General features: G+C 41.5%; 1 protein-coding gene across 7 annotated transcripts in view; it reads left to right on the plus strand.

Annotated features, from left to right (window-relative positions):
• Positions 1–14,935, plus strand: part of clcn2a (chloride channel, voltage-sensitive 2a) — a 47,990-nt gene that overhangs the window by 30,589 nt on the left and 2,466 nt on the right. For 4 of the 7 annotated variants that reach the window (XM_019262198.1, XM_019262201.1, XM_019262197.2 and 1 more), the window contains 18 exons: positions 1,202–1,225; positions 1,743–1,821; positions 3,086–3,211; positions 4,248–4,332; positions 4,750–4,851; positions 5,354–5,456; positions 6,849–7,004; positions 7,095–7,164; positions 7,263–7,373; positions 7,876–8,089; positions 8,186–8,319; positions 9,738–9,982; positions 10,385–10,496; positions 10,603–10,649; positions 12,279–12,347; positions 12,778–12,816; positions 12,910–13,014; positions 14,831–14,917. In XM_019262198.1, the coding sequence (XP_019117743.1) occupies positions 1,202–1,225; positions 1,743–1,821; positions 3,086–3,211; positions 4,248–4,332; positions 4,750–4,851; positions 5,354–5,456; positions 6,849–7,004; positions 7,095–7,164; positions 7,263–7,373; positions 7,876–8,089; positions 8,186–8,319; positions 9,738–9,982; positions 10,385–10,496; positions 10,603–10,649; positions 12,279–12,347; positions 12,778–12,816; positions 12,910–13,014; positions 14,831–14,917 (1,908 nt within the window). The remainder of the gene's footprint in view (positions 1–1,201; positions 1,226–1,742; positions 1,822–3,085; positions 3,212–4,247; positions 4,333–4,749; positions 4,852–5,353; positions 5,457–6,848; positions 7,005–7,094; positions 7,165–7,262; positions 7,374–7,875; positions 8,090–8,185; positions 8,320–9,737; positions 9,983–10,384; positions 10,497–10,602; positions 10,650–12,278; positions 12,348–12,777; positions 12,817–12,909; positions 13,015–14,830; positions 14,918–14,935) is intronic. The other 3 variants (XM_019262199.2, XM_019262200.2, XM_019262202.2) reach the window with 3 other exon arrangements.

Below are 14,935 nucleotides of genomic sequence, written 5' to 3' on the forward strand. Positions count from 1 at the left end.
GAACTGCGCACTAACAGGCGCCATGATTACAAGATAATCAGTGTTACACACTTCACTCGTCAGTGGTAATAATGTTATGGCTGATCGGTGTGCCTGTATTTTGTGTTTTGTGTATGATGAAATTTGGTGAAACGCACTGAACTGCTGTAGAAATGTTGAACGCGTTTATCGGGTCACGTCTCTCCTGTTGACGCACAAAATGTCTCAGTGACGCTGCACACAGACGTCAGTCTTTACGTCACGTTAAACATTGCAGCTTTTAAGAAATAATTCAACATTTTGCTTCAATGTAGTTACATGGTATGGCATACAGTTGCATGTATTAAAGCACCTTGTATAAAGACAGGGTGGCTGTGAGTTAAGAGCCACCTCCAGGGGACTATCACACCTCAATCTATCAAGCTTTATAAATGATTGTTTCTATAAAGACATTCTTTTTGTTGACCTGGAGGAAATCAGGATGTCTACCATTGATGATTTATGTTGAAAATGTTGAAATTAATTGTGAAATACTGTGAAAATAATAAAAGAAATAACATCAAGCAGCAAAAAGTGCCCAGAATTTAGATAAATATTACCACTGACAGCTTGTTTTTCATTTTTCTTTAAACCCGTACCTGTGGAGTAAATAGTAGCAGGATGGACAGTATACCTACACGGGAGGATTTTCTTGACCTTTGTACATTTTCCTTTAGTCCTCGTAGGTGTGGATGGAGCTTGCAAGAAAAACAATCACAGTTTAAAAGTCGTTGATGTTTCCTTGACTTTCTGCCATTCCCCAGGAAACACTCACCTCCACTCATGTGAGACCATTTCTGCACTGGACAAGTGTGCTGTGCTTCTCCTCCATGTACCAACAGCACCAGCAATCACCGTCAGTACAAAGGACGATGGCAGTGATGTGGAGGAAGAAAAAACAAAACAAAAACACTGTCAGCACAGTTAGACAGACTGAAGTAGTCCAGGGGTCGACTGTGCCGCTGTTAAACATAATCAATGTGGGAAAATATCAGTACACCTCACTGTGGAATCAAGACTGTGTTTGCTGAAGCTCTTTCTCTGCTTGTTTGATTTTGTGTGGTATGGATAATGAGTTGGATGTCTTCCAGGAGAAGAAATAAAAAAAGGTAACTTCTACACTTACACAGATCGCACTCACACATATTTCTGTCTATTTTTTTTTTTACCTTCACTGCTAAAGGAAGAGCCCTTTGAGGGAAGCAAGGTATGAATGCACGAGTCAGATAGTTTCTTTTATTGCCAATTCCATCAACGTTAATAATCCATGCTGTCCATTTCAGGAGCTGAAATAGATTGATGCCTTTCCATTTGTCTGCGCTGTATTTGATTCTGTTCAGTGAAGCGTCGCAGCGAGGCATCGATCTCTGCAGGCCTTTTGCTTCTATACAAACATTTCATTCCATGATTTCCACACTCAATCCTGGGTTTTCAATTATGGCCTTCCATATGCCGCCGCTCTTATATGTAATCTCATCGAGTGTTGAAAAGATACAGCAGCAGCTTTACAGCAAAACTGTTGCATTTGTAAACAGTCAGTGACTTTGGTTTTTCATGAGAAATGCATTTCTTGTGTGTGTTTGTGGCATTTGCACGTATATGTACTGCTCACCTGTTGGGATTTGAGTGTGTGTGTGTGTGTGTGTGTGTGTTTTGGCTTGAATGCATGGCTCTGTGTCCGTGTGTGTGTCTATTTGTGTGTATATCTGATTCTTGTCGGACAGAACGAGCTGAGGAACACTGAGATGCTGTCGGCTGCCTGTGCAGTGGGTGTGGGCTGCTGCTTCGCTGCCCCTATTGGAGGTAAGAAAACATGCGGCAGCCTCTGATTGAAATGGTATCTAATTATTGCTAGATAATTGCGGGAGATAATTAGATGAGGAGAATATTTACCCCAGTAGCAAGAGAGTGAGTCAGTCCAATGTTGGTCAGTCCATTGATCTAGCTCTGATTTAGACTGGCAACTGTTGGCCAGGTTATATTTATTATCTAACCAAACACATTTAGAAAATAGCTGGTGATGATAGTTTAGCTGCTGAAGTCACAGGTTAAGATCAAAAACAGAGCAAAAGGGAGCAAATATTGGACTTATAATCATCAGATGGAGACAAACACGACTCCAAGTGAATGATAATGTTGCTCTGTATTGTTGGAAGTTTGCAAATTAAACATACAAGTTAGTGATAGGTCAATGTTGTGTTAACAGCTTGTTTCTGCTGCCCCCAAGTGGCCCAAAAAAAGTTATTTTTATTGCAGGTTTAACTACTTTGCTTTAATCTTGGTTGGTGGTGTCCTAATTTTTTTCCCTTTAATGCTGCTATCAGGTCAAAATTTACCCCTCATCCAAACTTAAGATAACAAACTTGTTTGATGTAGTCGTCTGTGATCTTCAAATGATGAACCCTAATTGAGAAAAACTGTGTCACTGTGGTGGAGCTTTCAAATGCAGCACATGCTCTACCTCTGCAGATGGAGTTGATCTTTAAATTTCCATTTTTTTAAATTAAACATATTTTCACTTGGTATAAATGCATAAATTGAATGAAAAAGCCATGAAATACAGTCAATACATTCATGCTCACTGAAGGACGACCCTTTTCCATGTAAGAGCACTTTTTTGAGCTTTTGACAGCAACATGAGGTCATATATTGATGCCTTCAATGGGATAAATGGCTTCCATTTCAATGTCAAATAAGAGTAACAAATATTTGTGTGTTGCTTTTCAGTCCAAAAACTTTTTGTATTGTGGGGTGTAATGTAACCATTGAGGTTTCAGGGGCAATAAGCACAATCTTAGACTGTAGGTCCTGTAATATGTGCATCTATTCTTGCAGTTAGAGCTGTTAGTTTTGTTGGCTCGTTGCAAAGCGTGATACATGTTAAAGATGATGGCAAAGATGTGTTTGTAAATGTGGCAGACTTGAGAACTATGTGTTAAAAGCTAACAAAGCAGTCATGGGTGTAATGATACTCTGATATATTTGACTAAGATTAGATCAAAACTGTTTCTTAGAGTCTGTGAAAGAGTTTGAATGTATTCGTTTTGTGTTTGCTTGTGTGGTGCAGGGGTGCTGTTCAGTATCGAGGTCACTTCGACATTTTTTGCTGTGAGGAACTACTGGAGGGGCTTCTTTGCTGCCACCTTCAGTGCCTTCATATTCAGAGTGTTGGCAGTGTGGAACCAGGAGGAAGGTAAAGGTTCTCATTCCACCTTTTTAAAGCAACATAGAAATTGGTATTTGTGTGTGTGTGTGTGTGTGTGTGTGTGTGTGTGTGGGGAGAGTAGATAACTTTGCAAACATCAAAACAAGTGGGTGCAACAACAGCAAGAAGCCCAGCTAGGCGTCTTTCAGCCTTTTATTACACGAAACTGATCAACGACAGATTTATTCGATCACTCTCTCCTTTTTCTCTTCTTAGCTTCTTCCGTTAGTGTTCCCTTTGTTCCTTTCGCCTCTAACATTATGTCCATAGAGGCTGCTGAGCTCGGTTACATTGCTCGTTCGCCCAGCTCCTGTTCTGGCACGACACCAGCTCCGCTGCCAGTTTGCATTCCACCTTGTCACGGGCCTGAAACCCTCATTATCTCAGTGATCCAAAACACCTGTGGTACAATCACTAACACCCCTGATACAGTCACAGTTCAAACAAACTGAGCTGACGTTAGTATTTCACAGAAGTTTACTTTACTGTCCATCCTCTAGAGATCATCGGAGGACAAACCTGAAAACATTTTCTCCATAAAATATTATCCAATTTCACCAAAATCAATGAAATAGTTGATGTGTGTGACTTAGTGCCGTAAAGTGTTACGCACTTCTTTGCGAGCGATTGTACACAGAGCATTAAGTTACATAGTGCAGAAACAGACGTACAGGGCGCAGAGTGAGAATGACAGAGATACCATTCACCTCATTACTAGTCAGTGCGACGATTTAAAGTTATGAAAAGTTATTCAGTGTTGCTTTTATGACAGTTTTCTGTGTTTGTGTCTTTACCGGTCCTTTGATGCATTTTTTTTATTGTCTGGATTGATGCTTTAAATTAGATCTGATACATGATCTGTATCTATATCAATATAAATATTGTGATTATTAACATTCACTCCCTTTCAAAAGTCATATGTGTCTGTATATATGTAATTTATGCACATTTCTGTGACTGGTGATTTTGCTGTAGAGTCTAAACCAAATTGAAAACAATTCTTTCTTTTCCTCTTTTTCCTCAGAAACAATCACTGCTCTCTTTAAGACCCGTTTCCGTCTGGACTTCCCGTTTGACCTTCAGGAGCTGCCAGCCTTCGCCATCCTCGGGTGAGTGAGTTTTCTAAGAACTGATGCCACATTAAACTGATCTCAGAGCAGTTTGGCGCCTGATTTACTGAAGTGATTGGAGCCCTCATCCGGCCTCCTTCCCTCCCTGTAGTCTCGTCCTAGTCACATTCACGTTGAGAATCTGAAGGTTGATTTGTGTTTGATGAACAGAGCATGAAATTGAATTTTTTTCTCTGCTGATTACAAGTAGAAGCTGTATCCAGATCACCACATGCCAAATTTGATTTGTTTGCTCCCAAAATGTTTTAATAGAGAAAAACAGTGAATTAATATTTGTTGTTTCAGAAAAGTGACTGACTGCAGTTAAAGTGTATTTTCACGAAGCTGGTTTTGTTTTGTTACAGGATGATCTTCTGTCTCTGCAGACCTAACAGGTGTGTCTTTGTCCATTTGTAGGATTGCCTGTGGGTTTGGTGGTGCTCTGTTTGTCTACCTGAACCGGCTGATTGTGGAGTGCATGAGGAAACAGAAGACTATTAACAAGTTCCTGCTGAGGAAGTGAGTATCTGATGCCTTACATTACACAGATCCTTTACACCTTTGTGGATCGACATTTTGAGAAATGCATTTATAGTTTTTTAGCCGAGAGTTAGATGACAGCATCCATACCAGACTATGTGGAGACTGGAGTGACACAGCTAGCCTGGCTTTTTCCAAAGGTGACAAAATCAGCCTGCCAGCTCCTATGAAGCTCATTAATTAATTAATTAACAGAATTTATATTATAGATGCATCTAGAAAAGATAAATTTTAACCTGTTAAACTTTAAATAAACCCAAGACAGTTTCTGCTCATATGCCCCATAGTTTGTATTTAACTTCAGCTTGGTGTCTTGTGTCACAATGTTAATGTAGTACAGGGAATTGTAGGTAAAGTCCTTGCACGAACTGGGTCGGTTTCACACATAACAGGCAGCTATTTATAGTTCTTCCATCCTCGTCACCCAGAAATCAAGTATGCACATACAGTGTGACAGGCACACCCATTAATGACCCCACAGTCCCTCTCTTCCTGTCAGACGGCTGGTGTATCCCGCACTCGTCACCCTGCTGGTGTCCACACTCACGTTCCCTCCAGGTTTCGGGCAGTTCATGGCCGGACAGGTGAGAAAATACTTTCACGCTCTTGACAGTATGAAAGCATGCCTTCACTGTTGGTGGATGATTGATGGTAATTTTAAATGAAGTGAGAGTTGAGGTTGTGGGTCATTTTGTACTCTGCCTACTCAAAGGCATAAACTGGTCTGCTGTCGTGTTTCCTGATATTTATTACTATAAAAACGATGTCACAGTCAAAGAGCATGTGTGCAGATATTAAAATATGTTTTGTCCTTAACAGAAAACTGATATTTATTGTCATAGTGTTAGTATCATTTTATATTTAGGCATTTCTACCTCTATTTGCTAAATACAAAACAGTGCAGTATCTGAGCATTGTTCCTCTTTAGACGAAGTGGTCCCAAACACACCACACTGCCATTTGAAAAGTTTAACAACTGACACAACAAAGTGAAACGTAGTTTGAAGCTTTTTTTCTTAGGCAGAGATGCAGACCTAACCATTTTTGTCCTGCATAACGAGCCGTTGGTTTCATTTTCCTCGTCTCAAAACAAAACAAGAAAGAAACATCTCTGTTGTCCTCCCTTTTAGACTGTAACTCTCATTTATGGAAAAATCCTGACACACAACAGAAGAAGACAGGTTGCTGCACCAGCATCACGAAAGTTACACTTGTTTCTAGAAAATATTTGAAAGATGTGCACTTCTGTTGTAAAGCTGTTGTAAATGATGTCACCCTGATAGCAGATTTCAGTTTTATCAGAAAATGTCAAAAATTACCATTTACAACAGTATCTTTGCAGTGCACACACTACAATAAAAGATTCAACTCATTATTGTTTACTTTACCAAGATATCCATCTTGTATAATTGATGCTACCATTAAATGAGTCCTCAGAAACAAACAATGAAAGTAAAATGCAGTGCATTTCCAGGAGATGTAGCTTTTGTTGCTGACCTTGTGTGAGCAAGCTTCCTAAACTGATCTGTCAGGTATGAGAGGGTTAACAGGTGGACAGATGCACAGACAGATGTTATCTGCATGTTGCACTCCTCCAATGGACGACGCCTGGCTCTGCCACCCGTATGCTCAGGGCAATCCAGACTTTTCTCTGTTGTCTGTTGTTTCCCCATTGCTGAAAAGTGCTACCAGTTCCTACCAGAGCAGGAGCGTCCCTCTCTACCTTCAAAACACACAGCTCTTCAGAGAGTAGCTTCTCACCTAGCACTATCAATAACTGGACATGCTAAATCTATCCCCCATCGACAGCTGTCACTTCATTCTTTGCGAGTAGTACTTGCTGCTGGACTAATATGTCCTTGTCACACTGTACCTTGATTGTTTTTTTGTTTTTTTTGTAAGTCGCTTTGGTTAAAAGCGTCAGTTAAATGACTAAATGTAAAATGTAAATGTAATGGATGTTTGTTTCCTGTCAGCTGACGCAGCACGAGTCTCTGGTCGCGCTGTTCGACAATCGCACGTGGTGCCGTCAGGGCGTGGCGGAAGAGTTCGACTACATCAGCCACCACCACGCCTGGAAACACCCCCAGGTCAACGTCTTCATCACGCTCATCCTCTTCATCATCATGAAGGTACGCCATCCACATACAGATGTCTATAAAATGTGAAAAATTTGATGATTTTATATTTCTTACACTAACCATCGTCTCTTTGTCTTTCAGTTCTGGATGTCCGCTGTGGCCACCACCATGCCTGTTCCCTGCGGGGCCTTCATGCCAGTTTTTCTGATCGGTGAATAAAATCTGTCTTTTCTAATGTTTCTCAGTTTCTCCTCCAGTGGCATGAAACCCTTAAAACAACTTCTCGCTGTGTCTGTGTCTGACGAACAGGCGCAGCGTTTGGCAGACTTGTTGGAGAGATCATGGCAGCCATGTTTCCTGATGGCATACATGCTGACGGCAGCGTGTATCCCATAGTTCCTGGTGGTTATGCTGTAGTTGGTGAGTTACCCACCGTACTTAAACTGAGCATTTTGTGTCTAATTTCACTTGATAACAAATTTTCTTGCCACTTTTCCTCCCGCCTGCGTGATTGAAATTGACATCGCTGTAAAGCTGCAGCCATTTTTATCACTTCACACCAGCTTTTAGAAGGTGACTGATGAAAATTGAACGTAAAAAAGAAAATCGTTGAATACAAAATTGCTACAGTCGTGACTCACTGGTTAGTGTGACAGGATGGCATTAGATGTAATGAATTAAAATGACATCCTGCAGAAAAGCTTGTTTGGATTTGCTGTCTTGCAGCAAACTCCTCTCTTATTAATAACACACAGATAGTTTGCAAATTTAACTTCACATATTGAGAAGTCTCACTTTTAATTCCTGTTTAAAAATATTCCTGATCTCACACTAAGTCCTCATCTATTAGTTGTATTTGAGTGGATTTAAAGAGACTAGACAGAAAAATGATTTTTCTTTAATCCACTTCCCTCCTACGTAGGTGCTGCAGCGTTGTCTGGAGCAGTCACCCACACTGTATCCACAGCAGTTATAGTGTTTGAGCTGACTGGTCAGATCTCCCACATCCTCCCTGTGATGATAGCTGTGATCCTGGCCAACGCCGTGGCCCAGTCGCTCCAACCGTCGTTGTACGACTCCATCATCCGCATCAAGAAACTTCCTTATCTGCCTGAGCTGGGCATGGGCCATCACGAGTGAGTCTTTGTGTGCAGTGACCCCTTGTTTCTGTTATGTTTTCATAATTTCGCACTCTGATTTCTCTTTTTAATCTCCACTCTTCCATATTTCAGGAAGTATAATATCCGTGTGGAGGACATCATGGTCAGGGATGTGCGCTTCATCACTCTCAACTCTTCCTATCGGGACCTGCAGGAGATGCTGCTGACCGGTCAGCTCAAAACATTGGCCCTGGTTGAATCCAGAGGTAAAAAAAAAAAAAAAAAAAGATCTTAACAGGTCTTGAGGGTTAAGTTGATGCTCGTGTAGTAAAATTTCAGGACTACAGCTGGTATTGTTTGAAATGTTATGATGCTAGTGCTAATATGATACCTGCTTCTCAGTACAGAAACCAAAATCATACTAACAGATCTCCTTCACACCAGCCATTTTGGCACGTAATAGTAAACACAGATGTCACCAATGATACTAATTAAGGTCCTGTTACATTCAGGTCAAACAGAATCAGGGTACTGCAGTGTGCACCATGCATGTTGGCTCACTGGGAAAACCTCTGCTGCACTAAATGGAACTGAACCTTAATTAGTATAATTTTCTACAAAATAGGCTCAAGTTATCGAATGTTAAATGTTGTCACGACGCAAGAAGTCAAGATAAAATGGTATAAAATTATGATTTTGTCACATTTAGCTTAAAATAACAAAAAGCAGCTGAGGAGTCATCCAATAACCCAAGATAATACCAAACATACCAAATCCAGAGCAGAGAACATTAGGAAACATAGAGACTGAGCGATTTACACAGATGACCTGGCAGATGAAAACCAAGACGCATCCATCCATTATCTGTTGCCACACAGAAAAAACCCCAGCCGAGATTCAAACCTTCTTGCTGTGAGGCAACGGTCCTCCGCCGTGCCGCACAAAACCGAGGAACGCAGGAACTAAATACACAAGTGAAGACAGGACAACAAGACACAGGCAAACACTAATCAGGGTGGAACAGACATTGGAAACTGGCGGGAAACTCAACAAAGGCACGAAGTAAAGTTACAAAATAAAACAGGAAACACAAAACAAGAAAATCAAAACCGTGACAGATGTAGGAACTGAACCAAAAACTGATACTTGACTATTCAGGACAAAAATCAAATTGTTCCATTGAACTTTGATAAGATTAATTTAAAATATTATGAGGGAAATTATGATTTTAAACCTGCGGTACACTCAGTTGGCAGTTCATCGAGTACACCTACTAAAATGAATAACACAGCAATCCTGCAATAAATCCTACTGCCATGACAGCTGATCCAATTATTCCACCACATTTATATCAATGAGTGAAGACTAAATGTGAGAAAAACACCACAAACTACATCCTTTTGGAGGTTTTTCTTATATAACACCTCTCTTAATCAGTTTCAACAGAATCTGAACATTAATGCGGGATTGTTGCAGTTTATTGTAGGATTAGCTTTAACTAGGTGTCCCTAATAATACACTGCCTATTGTATATGTTCAAGTCTACAGTGACTATCTTACTGAAAGTCATTCTTTGTACTGGATGCTGACAAATCCCCTTTTATCGCTGTCAGCTTTGTCCCACCTTTATCTCATCCCCTGGCACATTTCCTGTCACCTCTTTTCTTCCTCTGCCCTCCTTCAGACTCCATGATCTTGCTGGGCTCCATCGAGCGATTGCAGCTCCAGTCTCTGCTCTCTCTTCAGCTGGGCCGCCAGCGGAGGCTGGAGTACCTCCGCCAGCTGGCCCAAGACAACGGCACCCAGGATCACCTACCTAGCCTGACCTCCGACAGCACACCCAGCTCCCCCTGTGCCCACACCCACATCAACGCCTCTACCAATACCAACACTCGCCAAGCGGTCCGCTTCCTGGTGAGCACGCAACAGGTGTGAGGCGTCCGGGGGCGCCAGGGCTGGGCTGGGCTGGGGGCAAGTCTGGCTTGGGATGGGGTTGTAGCAGTAGACTTAAAGTTGGATAAGACACAGCATGTGTGAAGCATGTAGCAGTAGGTAAAGGCACAGATGGAGTTTTGGACAGCTGTTGTGGTAAGTGTTTGTAAACTGTATAAATGTCCTTATATTCTTATATTTACATTAACACATTTTTCCTGTGTCTCTGTCGTCTGTGCCCTTACCTGTGCTGTCCTGTTTGTTTATGTGCATGTGCTCGTATTTGTCTTTTGTGCGTTTTCTGCTCTGTGTGTGTGTGTGTGTGTGTGTGTGTATGTGTGTGCGCATGTGCATGTGCGCTTGTGTCTGGCTTCCTCTGTTAATATATTTTCCATGTAGATCTCCACAGAGGAGTCGTCCTCCTTCAGCCCAGTGGTTTCCAACGTTCAGCTTCCTCTGAAATCTGCCTTGAAGACCGTGTCTGCCATCAGTGACACGGAGACGCCAAATAGTATGTACTGCAAAGACACACAGAGGAACACTGATGAGAACAAACTGATTTATAAAAACTCATATTTCAAACATTTTTTCAACATATTTTTATTTTTCTCCCCGAGGCTCTCAGACTCTCTCCTGTGCTGACCAAGACAAAGAGCTACTGGAGGTGAGAAACAGCAACGGCTATAATATACTGTGTGAGAGGGTGCACAGTGTACTGTATGAATGTGACGTGTGTCGTATGCGTGAGTGTGTGTGCTCTCTCTTAGTCCACACATATGCCGTCCACCTCTTCCTCCTCTTGCTGACAGGCAGGATCCACCCACAGACAGCAGGGTTTTGCTGTGTGATCTCACGCTCCCGATTTTTGTTTTAAAACTTCTGTGAGTCATTGCCCCGTCACTACAAAACACTGCCAGTCAAATGCTTTTTGAGCATCCTACATTTGAGCATTTTTGGCTATGTTTTCTCTATCTTTAACCCCTCAAACATCCATGACGCACAGGTGAGTCGGTCATTATAAACTCACACTGCGTAGCTTAACACTGTTCAAACTCACAAAGTTTTATCCTGATTCTCGTGGAGATGCAAAAGTTTCTAAAGATACCAAATATGTCTGGATCAATTTTGGAAAAATGCATAAAACATATTTACATTTGATGGAGTAATTGTGTAAATATTATATAGCACACAGTTCCCAAACTTTTTCTGTGAGCCAAAATTTTTTAAACCCCCCTCATCCTGCATTCTTTTAATCGACCAACAGCATTGAGTCAAACAACAATCCTAACAAAAGGTGTTCAGATCAAAAATACATGTGACTGAATGTTTGTAAATCTGTAAATTGTAGAGCAGATGTAATGACAGCAGACTGAACGTGGAAAGACTGAGACATATTGTTGAAATTACTATATTGCGATTTAGTGGTCCCAGACGTGACAGCTGTACATGTGTATTTGGTATGATTATATCACTTATGATCAAAGACTCGCAAGTCGATATCTTCGCTAACAGCCAAACATCAAGCAGGTGCAACAACACAAGCCGTAGCACCCAGCTAATATTACTTATAGTTCAACATCAAGAAGCCCAGCTTGGCATCTGTCTTTCAACCTTTTATTTCATGAAGATGTCCCCAACGAATAAAAGTCTTTTATTTACTTTTGTCTGGTGGCTTCTAGCTCGGCCACTTTCTCTTCTTAGCTTCTTCTATCATCTTTGGTCTTTTCGCCTCTGCCATTGTGTCCATAGCTGCTGTTGAGCCTGGTTACACTGCCCAGCTCCGGTTCTGGCATGACACCAGCTCCACTCCCTGTCAGCATTCGTCCGTACTCCGGGCCTGAAAACCTCCCTCAGTGCTCTGAGCTCACTCAGTCTGGGCAACCCCACTAACAAACTGAGTTAACATTAGCTAACAGCAGCTACAGCTACATCACAAAACAGGTTAAGGTAGAGGGGAACATTTAAGGGGAAACATAACGGCTCAATTTGGCTACCAAAAATGTTAAAATCTACGGTGTTCAAAAACCTTTCTCTGGCCGTGCATATACCATCCAATGTTGAATGAACATTGGGTTTCTCGTGCAGATTTTGTGCCCTCACCTTCATCTGTGGTGTAGTAATTATACCCTTTCAGCAACATTGTGCTCACATCACCAGGACTTCTCCCAGCAGAAGTCAGACTGGGATCCAATGTTGCCGTAACACCATGTAAGGGGGTAAAAAAAATTGTCCAGTTTCGCTGATCCTGTGTTAATGTTGTGCTGTGTTGATGCCTTCTCTCCCCGACTGGAAGAGCCCGGCTGGGCCGGCTCCTCCTGAAAAAAGAAAGCCCAAGCCCAAACGAGTGAGGATCTCCATGGCGGTAAGATTGTCTGCCGCCTAGAGACTGTTGCTTAGTAACCGTTGCCTTGCGACACACACGTAGTGAGTACTGGACCAAAATATTTGTGGTGCACCAACCAAAGCGTTAGAGTGGCTTTGCAGAGAGAGCGAGAGAAAGTGTGTGAGAGAGCAAGTGTTAAAGGTTTAACTGTCTTTTTAAAATCAGTGTTAAACCAAATGTTTCATCAGCTTTCACTCTAAACTGCTGGTAATGTTCTGTGACTGTTTGTTTTGTGTTTTATTTTTAAAGTTGTTGTTGGTGTTTCTGGGTACTGTGTGCCCACAGAAGCTTTAGATATATGCGACAAATACCTGACTATGTATATTTAATGTACAATCTTACCATATGTATGTAAATCTTGTGTGTATATGTAGGGACAATGTAAGTCTTACTCCATTTTGTCTTTTAGGACTCTACTGAAGTAGAAGATTGCATGACCCCATCAGAGGTGAGACCCACGCTAACATAAAAGATACAAAAAATAGTTCCTACATTTCAAAGTTTATAAGTTTTATTGTCTTTGTCGTCCTTCTCGTTGCAGATAGCGGAGTGGGAGGAGCAGCAGCTCGACGAGCCGGTGGATTTCAAAAACTGCAAGATTGATCCTGCCCCGTTTCAGCTGGTGGAGCAAACATCTCTGCATAAGGTTATTATAATATTAACAAAAAGCTCTGAGAAATGAGATTTACATCTGAGTCTGAAAAGTAACTAAAGTTATCACAACCATGTAGTGGAGTAAAAAGACTGTTGAGTAGAAGTGTGAAGTGGCAGAGAATGGAAAGATACATCAAGGAAATGTTACTTTCCACCACTGTTAGTGTGTCATAGTGGAAGACAATTAAATGCAGAATCTGGGATGTCTCACAATGCCCTGAAACTATTTACCGTGATGTCGACCCATAGTTCAGTTGTAGCGATCTAAAATTGCAGGCTGGGCTGTGACAGGATGCAGGCTCATACCTGCTGGGTCCCTCCCAGGTCCCTGCTGGGTCCTTTGCTGAAATGAGATCCCCTTTCGATGACATAGTGAACCCAGCTCAGCACCATCATTGACCCAATGTGCCTGAAATCAACTGCTCTGATCATATTTGACGTGTATGAGAAAGTGTGTTTCCATCAGTTGTCATATCGTAAAGTCATGGAAATTATATTCAGGCCTTTTGTACATTGTTTTAGCTAACATAACAGAGAGGGTGTTCAATTTTACAGAGCAAGCGAGTGAGCACTTAACTGTGCAGCTGAGTTTATGAGCTGTTCACAAGGCATATAATTTATCTAGACTTACACAGCGGTACAGCAAACAAACAACAAACCGACCCTGTTTATACCAATGGGGAAGAGAAAAGATGGAGCCCACCTTCAGCTCAGTCACATTGATTTGATTTATTACATTTTCATTTATGAAACTGAGTACATACATGGTTGTTTGGTGTCTAAAGTGTAGATTGCCTTGTCTTTTTTTTTTTTTAAGATTATTTTTGAAGGCCTCTATTATATAGGAGCAGGTGAAGCTTGATGTGAATGAGGTTGACATTCAGCAAAGGGCAGCAGGCTGAAATTGTCACGTTTTTTAAGTTCAGGAAGTGCAAAAGCAGATAAAAAGGTGAAGTGAACAAAAAGTGACTTATGGACAAAAGCACAGCACATAAAATAACAGAAAGGGCAGAAAACAAACTGAATTGATAAATCCAAAAGTAGTCTAATGAACAGAATTCAAAACAGAACAGGGCGAAGAAAAAAGGACTGAAACGTATACACAAGATAGATAACTAGACACAGGTTAGACTAATGAGTGACAGGTGAAACTGATCAGGGAGGAGCAGATAATCAAGAGTGGTGAGAAAGACAAAGTCGAGTAACACATGATACAAGGAGCACAAAACAGGAAACACAAAACCATGACAGAAATTGAACCTGGGCTGCTGCAGTAAGGACTCTCCCATTGTACATGGGATATGTGCTCTATCAGGTGAGCTACCAGGGTGCTGACACAGCGACCACCTTGAAAGGCAAAAATATCATGTTGGCTGGTCCTGGTATAACAATGAACCATAAGCCTGATCCAAAATGCAAATAAAACCACTCCCAGAAGTGCAGAAGGAAAACGCAATCCCTATTTTTAGCAACAAAATGCACCATCCCCTCACCATCCTCTAGTAACTTCACCAGTAGCCTCACTGTGTATTCTTCATCTTGGATCTATAGTCTCCTCTAAACTTTATACTATAAATACTCAATTCTATATGGTACCCACGTACTCTGTACAGTATGGTCACCTTCATAGGGAATGTGTAGCCACAGAAGACCGACAGGATTATAGAAATATTGTAAGTACAGGCAGCCGTGTGACAGACATACAGACATAGTTTTTAGTATACAGTGTGGGTCATCCCTCCTTAAAAATTAATAAATCACAGACTGAGTCTGAATCCAGGCTGTGACCCATCTCTCCTCCACCACAGACCCACACTATCTTCTCTCTGCTGGGTCTGGATCACGCCTATGTGACCAGTATGGGACGTCTGGTTGGAGTGGTCTCTCTTAAAGAGGTGAGTGTGTGTTTAAGT

This window comes from Larimichthys crocea, chromosome II, assembly GCF_000972845.2.
Source record: "Larimichthys crocea isolate SSNF chromosome II, L_crocea_2.0, whole genome shotgun sequence".
Lineage (NCBI taxonomy): Eukaryota > Metazoa > Chordata > Actinopteri > Sciaenidae > Larimichthys > Larimichthys crocea.